This window comes from Meriones unguiculatus, chromosome 7 (genome assembly GCF_030254825.1).
Source record: "Meriones unguiculatus strain TT.TT164.6M chromosome 7, Bangor_MerUng_6.1, whole genome shotgun sequence".
In the NCBI taxonomy this organism is placed as follows: Eukaryota; Metazoa; Chordata; class Mammalia; order Rodentia; family Muridae; genus Meriones; species Meriones unguiculatus.
The window spans coordinates 73,937,341-73,958,330 of NC_083355.1; the positions used below are offsets into that span (position 1 = coordinate 73,937,341).

Genomic DNA, 20,990 nt, shown 5'->3' on the forward strand with positions numbered 1-20,990 from the left:
GAGGTGTGTTTAAGTTTGAGTACCCTAGGAAATGAGGAAGCACTTAGTTGGATGATAGCGTGTTTCTCCACAAACTTGTATGTTGCCTCTCTTTGCTTTAGAAACTTTTTTCTGTTTTATTAATTTTTTTCTCTCATACAGCATACACCGATTCCAGTTCCCTTCTTGCTACTCCTCTAGTTCTTAGTTCTTTCCCCCCTCTGCTCCCACTTTCTATTTCTCCTCAAAAAACAAACAGGCTTCTCAGGAATAATAATAAAATAAAATACATAAGACAAAACAAAAATAACACATCAGAATAGGACAAAACAAACCAATAGAAGAAAAGAAGCCAAGAAAAGACAAAAGATATTGATAAAAATACAGAAACTCACTCATTGCCACACACTGGAATCACATGAAAATGCTAAATTGAAAGCCATAACGTATATGCAAAAAAATGTGTGCTGTAAAAAGAGGGAAAATGTATAAGTAAATTAAAATACTAATAATAAATAGATAAAATTTTAAAAACCTGACACATGAGACAAAAAACTTTAAAGATGGTTTTGAGTTTGATTTCCATTTGCCATAAAAACTTAACTACTTCAAGAAGTCATAGTTTACATTTATATTAAAATGTTCAGTCAGTAACAGGTCATATACAAGTATGCCCATCATAAGCATTAATTTGCATAGATTTCTCTACGCAACCATATTTATATGCAAAGGTGTAAAGAAACATAAAGCATGATAATTGAACATTCCAGTCTCCTCGTCAGACACTGAATGAAGCATCCCATCAAATTTCAAGATTTTCTTCATCATCTTTGATTGACTGATGACTGGCAGCATATTTTCTTTTAGCATTTCGATTATAAATCCTAATATAATTATTATTTACTGAATATTTTGTATATATAAAGTACTTTTATGTTTTATCTATCTACAATTTACTACCTATAAAAAGTAAACTGAATATTTTAGATTTTGTTATTCCTAATTTTAAGAAGTTTAAAAACAGAAAACAATTGATGTCGCTAAGCTTATATATTAGAATTGGCACTCTAAATTCCCAAATCAAAACATTTAAAAAGAAGCACGAGGTCCTGCAGAGAGAGACCAAGCCTTATCTTTTAGCCTTTAATGGCTTGGTATTCTTTACACAGTTCAGACTGGATTCAAACCCTTTAAAATCCTTATTATCCCTAGTAAGGGGATCAGTGACTATTTCTGACATGAACTCAATGGCTGGCCCTTTGACTCCCCTCCCCTTCCACCCCCCCCCCCCACCTGAAGGAGGAGCAGCCTTGCTAAGCCACAGAGGAGGACATTGCAGCCAGTCCTGAAGATAACTGATAAGCTAGGTTCAGATGGAAGTGGAGGAGGACCTCCCTTATCAGTGGACTTGGAAAGGGGCAGGGAGGAGATGAGGGAGGGAGGGTGGGATTGGGAGGGAATGAGGGAAGGGGCTACGGCTGGGATACAAAATAAATAACCTGTGATTAATATAAAAATAAAAATTATAAAAATAAATTCCCCATGTCAGCCCCTTGAACACTGAGACTGTAAGTGTGAAACAACATGCCTGATCAGGAAAACATCTTATTGTCAACAAAGTCTAACAATATTTACTGTTAAACGCTGGTATCTATACAGGTAAATGCTGCTGTTCCAGGTAAAACAATTACTTGCTTCTAATATCTTTAGGCATTCAAAGGCTAAAATATCAAATTAAAAGTTTCCCTAGTATTTCATATACTAAATATAAAAAATAAAAAAATATAACCAGAAAATGAATATTTGACTGTTATATAATAGTGTCATTAGAACCTTGACTGTGGTTTAAAAAAATAATGATAGAAAAATAATAGAAAAAATAGTGGCTGACTTTCTTAAGGTTCTACCTTTTTTTCTATTTTCCCAAAACAAAGTATATAGGGCTCTAAAGAATCACAATAGAGCTTTATTTTGAAATGAACCAATAGAAATCAAACAGAAGTCAGCTAATGCTGATTAAGTGTGACACTGAAATAAGAAAGAATGACTATATATGAGTAAGAGAATGTGGAGGTCTTTCATTCCATGTAGCATAGAGGAAAGCCATGTGATAGGGAATTATGGCAATTCAGGAAAACAGCTCTTACTAGAAATCCACTGTGAAGGTATTTTGACCCTTTAGTTTGTAGACTCTATAATCATGAGAATATATATTTCTGTTGTTTGTGGCTCCCAGCCTGTGACCTCTTGCTAATGCAACCCATGCAGGCTTGAAAAGGATGATGTCATATCTGCTTTAGGCATATCTCATAAAAACAGTCTTTCTAATAAAAATGCTGGTTGGTAAGATAACATACCTAGAATCTAGTCACCAATATTTATCACTTTGATTTTGTGATGGCCAAGTGAGTTCAGTAACTCAGAAAACAAAATATGGCCAAGGAAAGTGGCCAAGGTCAGTGTTTATGTGTAAGGGCAAAATTCCAAATCATCCTTTCTCTTGATCTTAAATTGGCACCTCTGAAAATGTGCATGTTATACAAAGTAGTGCTTATGTATTTTTGTTTCATAATTTTGTCTGTCAAATTGCTACAGCTAAAATATTTTATTTCTTAAAACAAGTAGTCTGCAGTCCTCTAAACATAAGAGACAACCATGAAAAGAACAAAACATGCAAAATTTTACATTGCAGTTCACAGCACATACTGGTTGTGACTGAGATCTGAGTTATGCTAAATAATAATAGCAGATCCCAAGCACAAGAGAGCTATTCTTTTTTAATTTTTATTTTTTAAATTAATTATAGTTTATTCACTTTGTGCCCTGGCTGTAGCTCCCTTCTTTATTCCTTCCTTCCCTCCTTCAACTCCTCCCTGCTTCTTTCCAAGCCCACTGATAGTGGAGGTCCTCTTCCCATTCCATCTGACGCTAGCTTATCAGGTCTCATCAGGGCTGGCTGCATTGTCTTCCTCTGTGACCTGGTAAGCCTGCTCTAGTCTCAGTCTCAGGGGGAGGTGATCAAAGACCCAGCCACTGAGTTCATGTCAGAGACACATCCCTGTTCCCCTTACATGGGAACATCTGAGCAGGGGTTCTAGAGATCTATTCTTAAATCTGTTGCTTCTGTGAAAACTGATGAAGACAGATTGAAGAATATGAGAGAGAGAAAAGAGAGACAAAGAGGGAGAGATGGAAAATGGTAAGTAAGGAGGTAGAAATTAGAAGGACCTACGGAAGGAAAAGGAGAAACAGAAGAGAGATAGAGGGGGTATGGGACTTCAGTGCTTGTTTACACAGCACCACTTCTGTAATGCCTTGCTCTGGATGTAACCCACATTTAAGGAAGACATCTTAATTATGAAGATTTTATAAATGCTTAGGCTGTGTAGACTAAATCAAGGGATCTATATAATTAAGTAAAATTAGACCCACCTGTCTTGTTTCTTTATAGCCTTCATCATCATCTCTCAGGAAGGTACAAAACATGTTTTTCATCCTACTACAGGAAATCTACTTAATTCTTATTTGCCATTAAAATCATGAGACATCAAGGTTTAAGTGCTTGAAATATATGAAAAGTGCTTAAAATAAATGAAAAGTTTATCATAATTCCTATGTACCCTTATGTAGTATATATATATTTTAGATAATACTTCACTACCATAATTATGATCATTTCAAAATACACATAATTATTGAAATTATAAATTTACAAATCTAAGTGGATTTATTTTAATCAACTATGCAAAATAAGACAACATTGGTAGTTTATGAGAAAAAGACTAATGTAATTTTTCTTCAAAGTGAAATAATTATCATCGAACTCTGGACATGGCCACAGTACTATATAACTTGGTCAATGTGAAATTGACAGAAAATAAATAAATACATTACTTTATCATTTTACATAAAATGCTATGAACGGACATACTAGGGTTAAGACAATCTGGCTAGTGTAGCATATAATGTAACATAATATAGAATGTAATATACAATGATACTACTGTGACAAGATACATTTAATGATTTCATTATTGGGGTTCAAAAACTATTGAACACTTTTCTTAACTTGATATAGAATTGAGTTGCAATATTAATTCATTCTGGGAAAGCTAAGACAACCCATTACTGGTTAATCTGTAGATGACTTTGGCATTTAAAAAGATTCATGGGATCTGCACTAGCAACTTTAACAAAAACTAGGACTTTTTGTCCTTAACAAGAGCTCATATGCACAGAATGGAATGAACTCATTAAAATATTTTAGTAACAAAAACTTATCTTGTTATCCAAAGCAAACATTTAAGCTCTTTTGGTGTCTATATGGCTAGTTTTCACATCAAAATTTTGCTTTGGCAGGTGTAGAATGTAGCCAGTAATCAACTCAAGGAGAAATTGCTTTGCTCTAAGAACTCTGAAGAACAGTGATCAATGAAACTATTTCTATGTTAGCTTATTGTGTGTTTTCCTCATTTTGGAAAAAAAACTTCAGATAAATCCCACTTAACAAGTTTAAATGACTAAAGAGATTTTTCACTGTCAGTTTGTTCATAGTAAAATTACAATTATCTATTTTCTGTCCTGAACCAGGACTATAATCTCCAAAATTTCATTTTTATCAACATACTTGTTAAGGTGACACTAACCAAAATTATTGCAACATTTATAATATACTTTTTATCTTTCTATAGTGTACACATTTTCCATAACGTGTTGCAAAGCAGAGATTTAATAATCTGTGTGCATCACAACACTTTTTAACAGAACACATGATATCACATTGATTTTGTCCCTGAGATTCACGCTTCTCTTTCATGTCAGAAAATAAACTGGGTTTAGAGGCACCTATTGCTTTACAGACCTGCTTGCCTGAGGATAATCTGAGCAGAATCTGTTTCTGATGCAGTTTGGGAGCTGCTATGATTTCATCTATCGGAAAAGCATGAACCCTTCCAACACTGAGCAAAACCAGACGGGAATGATAAAAAAATCACACCTGATGTGAATGTGTCAAAGGACAGGCAAATGATGTGACTGGTTGCAGTTGTTGGAAGACTTAAACAAATCTCACAGTTTCAATATTCATTTTGTAATAAATACCAGTATAAGACTATTTACCAACACATGATTTATAAAGAATAGAATGTTTTCTGCCTAATAGTCTAATTAATGTTATGACAAACAAAATAGAACAAAATGTTGAAAATTTCAACAGAACATTTGTAATACAGCACAATCATGCCCTCTGTCAAAACAAACAAACAAATAAAAAGTAGCTACGACTCTTCTCACTAAAAGTCATCCTAGCACTCAATGGCAGGCTCTTTGACTCCCACCCCCTAAGGGAAGAGCAGTCCTGCTAGGCCACAGAGGAGGACTTTGCAGCCAGCCCTGAAGATACCTGATAAAACCAGGCCAGACGAAAGGGGAGGAGGTCCTCCCCAATCCATGGACTTGGAAAGGGGCAGGGAGAAGTTGAGGGAGGGAGGGTGGGATTGGGAGGGAATAAGGGAGCAAGATACAGCTGGGATACAGAGTTAATAAAATGTAACTAATAATAATAAACAATAAAAAAGTCATCCTAGCAACAAAGAGACCATGCTGCTTTAACAGGCAGAATTCTGCCACTTTTCATTATAATATCGCTAATGAGCTAAGATGTCTTTATTTATATCTAATAAAACATTCTGGCTTCAGCTTGAATTTCTTTTCAGCAGCTCCAAGAAAACTGAAGTGCTGGTCACTCTCCATTTAAAACAAACTCTTGAAGCATGAGAGTCAATTGGTCATCCCTACCCCATGAGCTTTGAAATAGCAAAGCTATAGATTTCTGAAAGATAAAATGCTAAGTTTAAGTTCTGAAGTTTTGGTCTTTAAACAGTTTCTGTTTCCATTGATTTAGTTCAGTCTCAGATTAATCTAAATGAGAATATTTTAATCAATAGGAGCCAATTTACTATATGTCAAGCCATAAGAAAGATAAAAATAAACATGCAGAAACAAAAGCCTCAACTGGTTCTGTGTCTGTAGTTATAGAGATAAAAAAAAAAAAAAAAAAGCCCAGAGGGACTTAACAAAGCACCATTCAAATGCAAGGCCAGACCTAATATCATACTTACTCCGCTGTTCCTTTTCACTCAAAGGTACTCTGTCTACCCATCCAAGAAAAAGTAGCTCCATTTTATTTTGGTTTTTCCACCACTGATCATCTGACTTCTGATAAACACACACACACACACACACACAAAGGCCTAAGGTTTGGATATGGCTTATCTGGAAAACACCCTTGCTTCACAAGCCTGACACACAGAGTTCAGCCCTTTAACCCACACAGAAAGCCCCATCTGCTGGTGTGCTTCTGTAACACCAGTGCTCTTTGATCAGACACAAAGCAGAGAAGGGAGAATGGGCCAGGAATTGGCGTTTGCAGTGCAACAGCAGAAACAAGAAAGACTCTTCTCTAACACAAGGTGAAAGGGAGAGTAGACCCCCATATCTGTCCTCTGACCCCTCCAAGTGCAAAGCACACATGTGCTCTCACTCACACACACTCTTCCTCTTATACACAGGCACAAGAAAGTAAATATTCTTTAAAAAAAATAAAAACCAAATTAAGGGGAAGGAGAATCACTGTAACATATATTGTTCAAAAATACCATAGTAATAGCAATACCTTGAATGTTAGTTTTAAGTTTTAGTAATTAAAAATTAAATTTATATAAAAATTATAAAAAGTTAGGATAATTCATAATATATTTCATGTCAAGAAGAATGTCACAGTTAGTGTTTATATGTTATCGTTCCACTCTTACCATATGCTGTTCTTTTAAAAAATGGCATGAAGACTTTAACTTAGTGTTTTAAGACATTATGGATTTATATTTCTCTTTTATTCTGAAACAGTTTTTTTATGAACACCATCACTGACAAAGCTGACTTTTCCCTTACACATTATTTTCATATTTGCATCTATGGACTTCCCCAGGTGCTTAATAGAGCATTTCTTACTGTATGGCCATTAGCTAATATCCTTAAACATAAAAAATTCTGACTCACAGTAGGAGCTCAAGAAATTATTGCAGAATAAATAAATAAATAAACAAACAAACAAATAAATAAATAAATAAAAAGAATAAACATTTTAAGTTTCCGCAACTTGTTGAACAGATAAAGAAGTAGAAAAATGCTTTGGAATATATTTCTATAATATCTAATGTGTTTACTAAATAAGTCGATTAGAATTTGCTGATCAGTTGTTTGCTAGGAGAAGAATAAGATGTATTCTAAATGTTTCAGACAGATGAACACATAAATTCTTTCTTATACAAGAATAGTCTCTTGGTAAAAACCATTTGAATTTACCCATTATATATATTTTTTTAATTTGTAAAACAGCATTGTAAAAGAGCCTTACTTAGCTTTGTAACCATAAGACATTTTCAGCAAATTAGATAATAAGTTTTTCTATGAAGAATTTGATACTCCACAAGATCTCTTTAAATGATATATGGGCTAATTTGTAAAACTTATGACTAGAGTATTTTAAGACACTAGAATTTCTACAATTATACACATAATAACATACAGTCTCTTTCAGTTATTTTTTTTCTTATTACTTTGCTAAAAGCCTTAGAGCTATGCCAAACATTTCTGGGAAAAATTAAAAATGACTTCCTTCATCTGTAGCCATTAACTAGCCTGTAAGAAGGTTAAAACATTTTCTAAAAAACTAATTGTGGGAAACACACATATAAAAAACACGGATAGTTCCGTACCTGTTTTATTGGAAAGTCTAAATGACACCATTTTGTCTGGAATGTTACACACGTTTCTCACTGAAGCTATGCAGCTGTAGTTAGCATAGTCCTGAGGTCGAAGATTCTTTAGCTTTAAGATCTTTGTTTCGCCCTAAAATTGGAGAAGAGGGTGTTAGCAAAGGCCCGTGGTAACTGGAAGGAATGAATAGACACGTAGCATGGTAATGCATTAAATCATATTATTATTACAAGAATGCGTCCTTAATAGGAAAAGAAACACTGCACTTAAGCATAATACTGGAATAGGCCTGGAGGTAAAAATGAAGATTCATAGTGTTTTCCTTGCAAACTTGCTGCCTAAGGGAGGAAAGCCTACTTCTGGCGGTAGTTATGCAAATTATTATGCAAAACTCTGAACAGTACACTTAATAATAGAGTTTAGTCAACAAACACCACAGTCTAATGCAGCCTTCACAGGAAACACTATTGTAAAACGGGTTTCTGGAGAAACACTGGTTTAACCTCAAATTAGAGAAGAAAATCTAATGATAGATCATTATGCTGATAAGCGTAAATATTTGGTGTAGATGGAGCAAAGGCAGATAACAGACTGAACGCTGACTGGAGGAAGTCTCGTGATGTTTCTTGATTGTTATTGCCCTTGCTGCTGGGACACAGAAACTCCAGGCTAGTTCCTTCGTGTCAATGGGAAGCATTACCAACAGTTCTAACTCAGAAGTGGTCGGAATACAGCAGGAATTCCTGCAGCGCGGAACTGTGGAAGAAATGGATGAAATGGTTGCTGGTGTGAAGAGAACGGGTACAGTGGGAAAAAGTCCTCCTACTCCAGCCAAACTTGAGTCCTCAGAATTCCCTAATCTTATAACATCTTCTCTGTCCCTTCTCAAAATAGTTCCTCTGTCAAGGAATGTACTTTTCACGACAAAATAGCATCTCAATTATTTCCTATGTGGGAGAACTTTCACAATATTAATTTTCCTATTTCACACATTCAATTGTGAAGGGCAGTGTATTTCTTTCTTTCTTTTTTTTTTTTCATTTTCTTTGCTTAAATAACATCATTTAATTCCAACATACCAGTGTGAACTGAAGTATTCAAGGGTTAAACACAGAAAGCCAAAGCAAAGCTCTTATCCACACACAGTGACACAACCTGGCTTTCCACATATGACATGGAAATCTACAGCAGTGCACATGGCATCATGCTAACAATCTTTCCATTCACATCATGTTTCAACATTAAACCATTCATATCTACAACATTTTCCTCCACTAAATGAGCAAAATTTTTTTATGATTCATGGTAAAATAATCACTACACTTAAGCTAATGAAGACTCCTATCACCTCACATAAATACCACATTTTTCACTTTTCTAAGTGAAACCTGATTAGTCAGTCTCCCTGCCAAGTCATGTGAATTATTTGCCTTGTTTTAGGAAAGAATTTGCAGCGTGTTCTTTAAAAACAAGATCCTGCACAAATATGTATAGAAATTAATGCAGTTTTAGAATATATTAACTATGTTAAAATGACAAAGCCATCATGCATCAAACATAAAATTTCTTGAAAAAAATGTGTTTAGCAGTATGGAAAGAAAACTTTACACTTGAGTTAGTTGATCCACTTTATTTTAAAAAAATGCACTTGGTGGAGTGTCAGTCTCAGAAAAGACCCCTGTGCTCACATATATTTGGTCCAGATATAACCTAGAACCTCTGCTCTGATGTAGACCACGGTAGCTCAGTAACCAACTGGTTTCCCATAAAGAGGGTTCAGGGACTATTTCTGACATGAACTCAATGGCAGGCTCTTTGACCTCCCCACGCCCCCAAGGGAGGAGCAGTCCTTCTAGGCCACAAAGGAGGACTTTGCAGCCAGTCCTGAAGATACCTGATAAAACAGGATCAGATAAAAGGGGAGGAGGTCCTCCCCAACCAGTGGATTTCGAAAGGGGCAGGGAGGAGATGAGGGAGGGAGGGAGGGAGGGTTTGGGAGGGAATGAGGGAGCAGGATACAGCTGGGATACAGACTTAATAAAATGTAACTAATAATAAAACAAAAATTTTAAAAAAAAAGGAAATGATTGATTTGCAAGAGCTCTAAAAGGAGACTAGCAGAGTCCCGGCAAAACCTAAACAAACAAAAAACAAACCAAAACAACAACAAAACACTGAGCCCTGGAAGTCCTGCAGAGACTGAAACCCCAACCAAGGACCATGTATGGAGAGGACCTAAAACCCAGGCGCAGATGTAGCCCATAGACTCAGTATCCAAGTGGGGTCCCTGGTAAAGGGAGCAGGGGCTTTCTCTGGCATGAACTCAGTGACAGGCTCTCTAATCACCTCCCCCTGAGGGAGGAGCAGCCTTACCAGGCCACAGAGGAAGACAATGCAGCCAGTCCTGATGAGACCTGATAGGCTAAGGTCAGATGGAAGGGGAGGAGGACCTCACCATCAGTGGACTTGGAGAGGGCAGGTGGGATTGAGAGGGGATGAGGGAGGGAGCCACAGATGGGATACAAATTGAATAAATTGTAATAAGTGATAATAATTAAAAAAATGTTGAAAAAAATGCACTTATTTCTCCGGTGTGTGTGTGTACATATATGGCCGGTTACACACGTGCATGTGTGCTTATGCAGTTCACAGGACAACCTTCAGGAATCAAGTTCTCTCCTTCTACCATGTAAAGCCGGGGGCTCCATCTCAGCTCATCAAGGTTGGCAGCAAATGCTTTTAGGTTCTCAGCCATTTAACCAGCCCCAGGTTCCTTCCCTCATGTGTTTACTGCTCACCTGCCTTCCTTTGTCTTCCTCCTGATAACAGGTAAAAGCTCTAGCTGTCCTGCTTACCTCGCTTTGCCCAAGTTCTTTAGGAGGCATGTCGTTCTCCTGAGTACCTACCTCGAGCTGAGCTGTGTTTTTCTACCAGGCTCCTTAGCCAGCCCACCCCACCCCCACACCACTTAGCTCCAGGTAAGTACTGGTCTCCCACCGTCCAAAAATTTGCTTCAACATACACTTTAAAGACAGATATTAGCAGTTCTCCAACTATGGTCGTGATCCCCAAGCGACCACAGGAAAACACAGATATTTACATCACGATTCATGAAAGTAGCAAAATTACAGTGATTTTACAGTAATTACAAACATACAGCAGCAACAAAAATAACTTTATGGTCGGGGTTCACCACCACAAAGGGAACTCTGTTAGAGGGTGGCAGCATTAGCAAGGCAGGGAAACACTGAAATACGCACCGCATGTACATTTTCAGAATCTTCTCTAAACAGCTCTTTCATTGCTATTTAAATACGTTCCATCTCAAAAAAAAAAAAAATCCCTTTTCATCTGTTTTTAATTGTAATGCTGTAACCAAACATTCAGCTGACAGACTCCTAAATGTATGTAGAAGGATGAGTGGAGGCAAATGGGACATTCATAGCATTTCTCCACGGTTTGGTTGCCCGGGTCACCGCACTCAGTGGCAAGTCTCTTTACTCATGATCAATCTCGCCATCCCAGAAGAAAAATTGTATCACTATACATATATAATTCATAGAATACCAACATGTATATGAATGTATATATATATATATTTTAAATGCACTGTTTCAAATGGCTTATGAGCACATATGATAACATATGTAATTTAGACTTCTTATTCATTCATAACTATTATAAAATATTTTTATATTGTCATTCACATAAATATAATATTCTATGATATTAAAAAATTTTGGCATGTGAATTTCCATAAATTTCTAAAAGGGAATTTTAATTAGATTATTGTCTAATTACATGCTTAGTTTAAATAACTTTATTGTAACTAATTATATAATTGATATGAATATGTTCAGTCTTATAATTAGTTGATGTAATTATGATACACAAGATGTTGTCCTAAACAGTTTTACACACATTTCTAAAAAAATTCCTATGAAGTAAATATGCAATAACTAAAGTTTTGATTCTCATTTACTAGCAATCAGAGAAAAATTTATAATTTAATTTTTGAAGTATCTTATACTTAACAATAAAAATAATTTATCAAAAACTGTTTTATGAAATACGTTAGGAGAAAATTATTATATATAAGCCTGTGGCTGTTCCAATGTTGACATTCTCAAGTAAAAAAAAAAAAAATCTATAACTACCAATGGTACTTTCAGTTACTTTCAAAATAGCCTAGACCTTTAAAATATTTATTCCATATATATGTATATGTAAATATACATGATCCTGAGCTACTTGAAAATGCATAAAGCTTTACATTTATACAAACCTGTACCTCAATTTATTACAAACATACAGATACATATAAATATATGCTTGCCTTTCCCTTTCATCATTAAGTGAATAGAGATATGAAAATGATAATTATTCCTCTTAAACTTTTTATGTGGCAGAGATTTCAGCCACCAAATACATGCTTGTTTTATTGTGGAAATAATAAGTGCAAGAAACTGAATAAGATTTTGTTGCTCAAGAGGATTGTGAAATAAACATTCAGGTCAAATTAATGTTCTTCTTAGCCTGTATGCCTAGGCATACAGGATGGAGTTATCGCAGCATATCTGAATCCTAGTAAGGGGAGCAGGGGCTTTTTCTGGCATGAACTCAGTGTCCAGCTTTCTAATCCCCTCCTCCTGGGGGAAGCAGCCTTACCAGGCCACAGAGGAAAACAAAGCACCCAGTCCTGATGAGACCTGATAGGCTAGGGTCAGATAGAAGGGGAGCAGGTCCTCCCCTATCAGTGGATGAGGGGAGGGGTACGGAAGGGGGAGAAGAGGGAGAGAGGGTGGGATTGGGAGGCGTTGAGGGAGGGGGCCACAGCTAGGATACAAAGTGAATAAACTGTAATAAATAATAATAATTAAAAATCTAATGAAAATAAGACATTATTTAATAGCGTTAATGCTGAAAATCTAATATACTTCACAGAAGTTTGACTACCTAACATTAAAACGTAAGTGGTATATACGTTTCATCTGAATCCTTATCCAGCATTGTCCCAGTATGTCCTTCCATCTTTACAGTCAACGCTTCCCACTTAGACAAATTGCTGACTAGTGCATCTCAGGCACAGGAAATCACTTTGTTTCGTTATTATTTTAGATGCTATTCTGCTTATTTTACATGCTCCTCTACCTTTTGTTAGCCTTTATTTCAACTTTTTTTTTTCAGTACAGTCCTCTTTTCCTTAATCATTTGCTTATATGTCCATACTATTAGAAAGAATGGAGCCTTGCTTCAACATGTTTACATTTTTGTCCAAGCTCCTCTCCTCTGACAGGTACATGGCAGATCAAGTTTTACCTTTTTGCCTTACAGGAGTCCTAAACTACAGATTTAAAGAACTCTCAAGTAGTATCTATGCACCCTCCACAATAGAAGCTGAATTTAACTGCCACTGTGACAGTATTGGGAAATGGGACCTTACGAGGCTTTGCACTGAGGTCTATATCCTCATAAATAAACTAATTCCTTTATTTTAGGAGTAAGTACATGAATCATAGGGGTGACTTTGTGATGAAAGCATTTTTGTTTGTTTGTTTGTTTGTTTGTGCCCCTTTACTGTGTTACAATGTACTGTGAATGTTCTTGCTGGGTGTTCATACCTTAATGTTGAGCTTTCTGGTATCTAGAATTGTGAGAAATATTTTTAAAATAAAGATCTCTGATAGTTATTATAGGAGCTGAGCAGGGATTAAAACATGCTCCAATACAAACATTGTTAATATTGAAAGATTGTTGTTAATCAAAAAGTATTCTTAGTAGTCAGTGAGAAAATTAAGAAACTTATAGTACATACATATAAATATATATTTATGTAATCACAAAATGTAAGACAATATGAAAGAGCAGAGTCATCACACACAAAAAAACCACAGCCTTAGTTAATATTTTAAGATTCTAACATAATTAATTTTAAACCTAAAACAACATTTATAGATAAGTAACTGGTGTCCTTAACCACAAAAATTGGTATAATTAGTTTAGAATATATGATTTTTTAAACCTTCTAATGCAGTGAAAAAATAATTTGATAAATTTGTAAATTACAGGACAAAATGTTATTAAATTAAAATAAACAAGCTTAATCAAGTGTATTGCTTTCTAGTACATGATGACTGCAAAATCACAGTACTTTCAACTTCTGTAGGCAATTACCAGCTATAAATGAGGCCACCGGCGTCTCTTAGATAAACTTGTAGGTAAAAATGTTCTCTTTGTCGCTTTTTTCTGTATTACGAACCTGTGCTTGAAGGTTAGAATTAGACCTGAATGTATCAATCCATTCTAACTTTCATCAGTTAGCACAATTTTGAGGAAACAGAATAGTGTGTAACTTCTCATTTGTAAAATTACATAAACTTTAGGTGCCACAGGACCAATCCTACATAAGCCTTGAGTTCAAGCAGAGTTTCAAAACGGTAACCCAGGGTCCAACTAGAGACACCTGGCAGCAGCAGGTGCTGTTGGGTAAAGAGTAGGTGAGTGCATTCTGCTCCCTGCAGGACTTCACGCATTCTCCCAGGGAGAGTCACACATTTTTTTTTTTTTTTTGCCCCATTAGTTTCAGCAAGTCATTTGCATTTGTGATGTCTGTCATAAAGCAGAACAAATATGACCCAGTCAAGAAAGAAACCCATGGACTTCCACTTGAATACATGCCTTAAGTCTGGCTTATGATGGAGCATTTCTTCAAAAGAAATTTTGTAGAAGGTATTATGACCAACTTATATTATGACCAACAAGTGTATGTGTATACATAAGTATATAATCTAAATGAAGTTATGACACTTAGTCCAAGACCCATAGACTAAGAAAAATCTCAGTAGTAGACGAAAGAAATCTCCTTTCTAGTTTTGGATTTTGGGAGTCCAATAGGTACCCCGAACAATTTAGTTTATTGCTGTCTACCATGATCTCCTCCCAGAAACCGAATATTAAAGACACAATGCGCTTTGGACACATGGCTACAAGAAATCTAGACAGAGATCATCGACAAGCTTCCACCTTCAGAACTGGCTTTCATAGCACATGACAATGTAATCTGCCAAGGGAGAAAAGTAACCAGTAGTACTATGCAGCTGTGATGCCTATAAACCAGAAAAATGACCAGTACAGCAAGGTATCCGTAAAGGTACAATAGTGGCATTCATAAAAGCTGTCTTATTAGATTTTTGGACTAATCACCAGGAGGAATTCAATGCAGGGTACCTTCAACCTATCCAACTACTTTGAGATTGTGAGGCCATAGATCTTAGAGAATGCCACTTAAACCAGTACAATTCCTAACTTCATTCCAAATATGTATACATACAAATAAGTGTAGCTCAAAGAAGCGTCTCTTTGCAACAGATAAAGAACATTACATAAATCAACAACTGGTCAACATACATGGAACTACTGAGCATGGGGTCTCCAGGCCCAGTCGATACATCTGTAGTTCAATCCTCAAACCAAAGGCTCAGGAAACATTGCAGAAGAAGGGAAGAGAGAGCCATTGGATCAAGAATTCAGCTATGAAATACGTCCCATAGAAATAAAAGGGAAGCTGCTTCTATGATTTAACAGCATGGTTGTCCAAAAATCCAAACAGAGACAACAATCACAGACATGCTAACATAGAAGGGGGAAATCTCATTGGCCTTACCCTTAGACAAAAGCTGCAGGCAATTAATGACTACAGGGGGAAGGAGAATTAATCTTCCACAGTGGAAGTGAGGTTCCTGATTGGTGATCTAATATCAAATGGTCAAACCTTGTATATATATATATATATATATATATATGCACACAAGCAACACTAAATAAATATATCACGTTTTGAAGATATATATTTTTGTGTCTCTCCATATATTAATTATGGTAAGGAAAGGAAAGGGCATAAAAATCAAAATTTGTCATTGCAAATTGGAAAATACAATTAGTCCTTTAAAACATGTTTTCAGTCAAATTTATGATTGAAATGTGAAGTCATGCTTTTCAAAGGAAACAGATAAATGTGTGAATAAAAAAATATTTCAGGGTACAACATTTCAAATTTATCTGTCATGTATAAAGCAAATTGTCTTTTATATATTAAGTGTGATGGCTTTTCAATTAAACATATATTGTCTTACAAAAGAGTTGATTTGGAGAAAATATTTTTTTCAAATAACTATAATTTTGTATGTTTCCCGAGTCAAGAAATTATCACAGCCAGCTGAAGCTGGACTACTGTTCATAATCTCTTACCTGGGTAAAGAAGGGCTCATAAATCTCTACTCCTTTGTCAGATCCTTGTAGCAACACCTCTTGGCCACGTCTCCAGCTGTAGCGCACAGGGGGGTTAGAATTGGCCACACATCGGAGAAACACTGTTCTCTCATAGTAGAATTGTTCTTTAGCTTCACCTATACTTTGATGAACAGTTACTACTGGATCATCCAAGTCTAAAAAAAAAGAAACAGGGAATTGAAAACTTTAAAGATGCATGTCTTCAAAATTATTTTAAACTTATGCGCTGGCTAATGATGCATGTTTCTAATGATGGCAGTGGTTGTGAGTGATTAATTAAGCTTACCAAACTCATTAACAAAGAAATTTTCAACCTAAAAAATGGGTGGTTTTGTCATCAGATTTGTTGAGACAGTGCAGAAGTTCTTAAATTTTCAATCTCCCTGCCAGCAGTCAAATTGTTACAGGGTATTTGACCACACAGTGAACACCCAGATTGTGTTATTTACAGAAATTAAAAAACAGAAGAAAAACAAACAAACAAACAAAAAACCCAAACTATTTTTAGTTGTAGTGTGGCTCAGCTTTAGCACTCACACACCTTTAATCAAAGAGCTTTAAATACTTTAAACAGCGTTAAATAAAATCAACCATGGGTCAAGAGGCAGAGCAAGCAACCAGTTGATAGGAAGTGAACATAGGATTATTAAGAAAAAACAGAGAGAGAAAGAGGAAGTCATGAGGATGGGCAGAAAGAAGCACAGGAAATAGAGGACATTCAGTTTGAAAGAGGGTTTTTGAGATGGCCTGGAAGAGGGGGCATTCCTTTTGGGATGTGGGATGAGGAGGGAGGTCATCTGGGTACTTTCTCTGCCTCTCAGAGTTAGCAGGCTTTCACCCCAGCGTCTGGATCCCAAGTCTTCAAAGGTAAATTTGAACGACTGAGATTTATTATAACCAACAGGCAACTATTAAAATATTTCTTGAAAGTGAACAAAATCCAAATTCTTAGCCCTAGAAACACACCTGCAACTAAGATTATGTGTGTGTACTAAATGGGTTATATTTAGGAACACACACAGAGAAATACATCCAATAACAATTAATAAAAAAGAGGCTATGAACTGAAGACGAGCAGAGAGCATTATATGTGAGAGTTTGGAAGGGAAGAAAGAAATGTAATTAAATTATAATCTCAAAAAGAGCTAAAATCAACGAGAGAATTCAATCCCAAAGAGCCCAGATGGCTCTTTCTCTTCATTTAGTAATATTTAATAACATTTTTGTTTAAAAGATGTATTATAATTGTAAATTATTATAATCTTCATGATAATAAAAAATGACATTGAACTGTGTAAAATTTTTTCTTCATCTTAGGTTTTATATATCACAGTATATTTGCAAATTTTAAATAGTGCTAACAAAAGGCACTATTAAATGGCATTAAAATCTTTACTGCTGAGTATTGGTTTATGTGTAGCAATATATATTATAAAATATATATAAATTTTATAATATATATAATATAGCAATATATATATTGTTCTTGTTTATTTCGATATATACATATATACATAAACCAAAACTCAGCAGTGTGAGTGTATATATATATATATATATATATATATATATATATATATTGAAAGGAAAAGGTTTTAGAGAAAGGCCAACTGATAAATATTTAGAGTTTAGGGTTTCACCACTTTATGTACCTAAAAAGCCAAGTCACCAGGTAAATGGAGATAGATGGAATTTCTATGATGTAGAAACACCATAAACACATAGCTACTCCTATCAGATTTGGCTGAAAGATTAGTTTGCCAACACTTCATACAGTATAGCCAAGTTAATTTTTCTTAAGAAAAGAAAAAATACTTAATAAATACAGCTGCCTCATGGCAACAGCAAGCTGTCAGTCTCATTCTGAAACATAAACTTAGCATAGACTCTTGGGCATGATGTAAACACTTACTAGTAATTACCATCACAACCTACTTAATGTCCTTTCAGATGTATAATTTTGAAAGACTATTTAACTTTAGTGATCTTCCTTATTAGTAAAATGGTACCATATTATTTGGGCTATTGGAGGATTAATAAATAAGGTAGTTCATTGACGCATAGTAAGCAGTCAAAACAATGTAGTCTTTATATATATAATTGTCAGTATTAATAAAATCCATTGAGTCCACAGGTTTTCTTGTCTTTATCTCATGACCCTGCTTACTACACTCAACTCTCATTATAAATAAGTACAAATGGGGCATTTGGGCATTTGTTCCGGCTATCAAACAATCCAGATGACAAGCGCTTTTAAGTGAAAGCCTGGAGATAAGCCAACGTTGTGTAGGTAGACATAACGAAGAAGGTTGTTAGCATACGGAACATGTTTAAAAAGTCACAGCTTCAGAGAAATGGTTCTTTTGATGTGTGAAATAATAAGAAGCAAACACAACTAGTGAAGTTATAGCTAGTGAGGTAGATAAAAAGAAAAAAATACAAAATTCCACCATTCTTTTGAGTCTTTAAAAAAATGTGAATTATATGACAGTCCTACTTTGATTTCTTGCTTTGGAACATTTCAGGTTGTTTTTTTTTTTTTCCTTAAATTTTTTCCAACATTAGAATTTTTTCACAACTATCTCACAGGCCTCTAATTTTAGTAGTGTAAATTTACAGAACAACTGCTGCTTTTTGCTAAAGATTAAGGACTGTCAGTTCAAATTCACTCTACTGGCCGTGTGGAGACATGTGCTATCTGATCTTAATAAGTTGGGATATTTGGGGATTTTCAAGCCTATGAAATATTCACATAATGATTAGCTCTTCACATAAACCTAATCCAACAGCAGACTGATGGAGTGAATTCAGCTCCGTCACTTGAATTAGTAACTAACTTTATTTTGATTATGAATGTTTTATTCTCTTTCTTGTTACCAAGTTTCCCACTTGTCAGCCAGTAACAAGCGGCTGAGGACCTAACAATGATGGCTCCTTTCCCTCTGAATAGTTAATAGCTATATTATTTTCTTCTTTATTGTTGTGGTGAAATACACTAAAAAAAAGCCACATGAGAGAGAGAGTGCTTCGTTCCAGACAGAGTACTGTTCATCATGGCAGCACGAATGTGAGACTATCCTGGCAGGAAAATTGATGTCATTTCATCTTCTCATAGTAAGCAGAGAGAGGAGAGGAAGTGAGATGAGGCTATAAAACCCCAGAAGACTGCCCCTAATGATGCTGTTCCTGGCAGAAGTTCAACCCCCTAAAGATACCATAAAGTCCCTGCACAGTGTCTTCAGCTGGGAACAAGTGTTCAAACAACTGAACCAAGGACAACATTCATATTCAAACCCAAGCAATAGTCTTGTCTTTTCCAAAACCCTTTTTTAAAAGATTGCATTCCTATGTCTTTTCTTGTTGGGAGGTGGCGTGATCAGCACAGATGAGAATAATCTAGATCTCAGCAATCATTTTTGCATCCTTTACCATGGCCTATGTGAGATTTGGATCATGGGTCTCCAGCCTTCTGACAATTGAACCTCGTGATAACAGCTTCCTAAACATTATATTGGCAGAGTTTTCTATCAGAATCACCCATGACCTTTTTCTTTTCTTTAAACCTAAAAATTAGCAATCGTGAAGAAAACTTATATAAGTAAATCAAATAGTAGAAGATTATAAATAAGTATGCATATGTCTGTATATAGTATACAATCTAAATATATTTTGTGTTTACATATAGTTTAAGTAACACACACATATTACTTAGATATGTCCTAATATATTTGATATGTACTGTTCATTCATATATTCCTAAATTTATATTTTACATATTCCTAAATACTAAATAAAAGTATGGTTTCATAGGAGAAATGTCAGAAATAAGAAACTAAGAGGTGGGTTGATGTAGCAAGTGTAATGGGTAAGACAATATTGTGATTCAATTAATTCTCTTTCCCACCAAGATACAGGACCTTTGAAAGCACAAGCACTTTTTGAATTATAATGATTTTCTAGAGAGGGATTTTGCTGATGCTGATGGAGAGCAGTACTCAGCAGCAAGAGGGGCCTGAGCTGTGGTACTGAGCAGGGAATCTGGCTTTGAACTAAAATAATTACTCAGATCTGCTTGTAAGATGTGATGTTTCTAGCTGAGTAAGTCTAAGCCAGGATACTAGGTAGTCTCAATTTGTTCCAGAAATGTCTGCAAGGATTCATGGTGGGATCATACCCACCCACTATAGTATAATAGCCCTTGTACTATTTTTTCTTGAGAACCTTCACACCTTGGCCAAGTATATCATGTTGCATGAGCAGCTTTCCTGGTGTAGCCATGTAACCTTTATTTTTTATTTTTATTTTTTTTTCAGAGAAAGTAGAGCTCTTGGTCAACATACCTTTCTTAGTTGTGCTTGATGAGCTGAATTATTTACAACCAAATGTGGAAGAGAGAATACCAGAACAAAGAGACGAACAGAAACAGACAAAAAAAAAAAACAAGCAAAAAAAACAAAACTTCTCAGTGGGGTAAGTGGCCATGCAGCACAATCTTTGCTGTCTTGCTATGCCTTACTTCTTTGGAAGTATTCGCTTGCTCTTCTTTTCAGGACAGTGCCTCTCCTTATGTACTGTTTCGGTAAACAGGATACTACAGTAATGAATGCCCATGGCTTAGAGACTAATGGGATGCTTCCTGTGTCACTCAATAAAAGTTTGCCCTTTTCTTGGAAATGGGTCCCCAAACTGCCAAAACCTAGCATTGTGGGAAGAAAAGCATTTATTTCCGTGGGTCATTGCTTGTGATATAGTAATGTGAGCTCACTCATTTTTTTTTCTTAGACCCATGGATTCTGCATAAAAAAAAAAAGAGAGATTATCATGTAATTACAATCAGTGACTTAGTGTAACCTGAAGGAGGCACCACTCCTCACTGGATCTTACCTTTAAAATTATGTTTCAAAAGGCCATTCTATCATTCTACAAAGCTAGCATTTCTAGGTGAT

The 20,990-nt window shown here is 35.5% G+C and overlaps 1 protein-coding gene across 2 annotated transcripts in view; it reads right to left on the reverse strand.

Moving 5' to 3' along the window:
- The window catches only part of Mdga2 (MAM domain containing glycosylphosphatidylinositol anchor 2), an 886,150-nt gene that overhangs the window by 301,551 nt on the left and 563,609 nt on the right, over positions 1-20,990 (reverse strand). For both annotated transcript variants that reach the window (XM_060387568.1, XM_060387567.1), the window contains exons 4-5: positions 16,003-16,199; positions 7,755-7,887 (exon numbers count right to left, since the gene is read on the reverse strand). In XM_060387568.1, the coding sequence (XP_060243551.1) occupies positions 7,755-7,887; positions 16,003-16,199 (330 nt within the window). The remainder of the gene's footprint in view (positions 1-7,754; positions 7,888-16,002; positions 16,200-20,990) is intronic.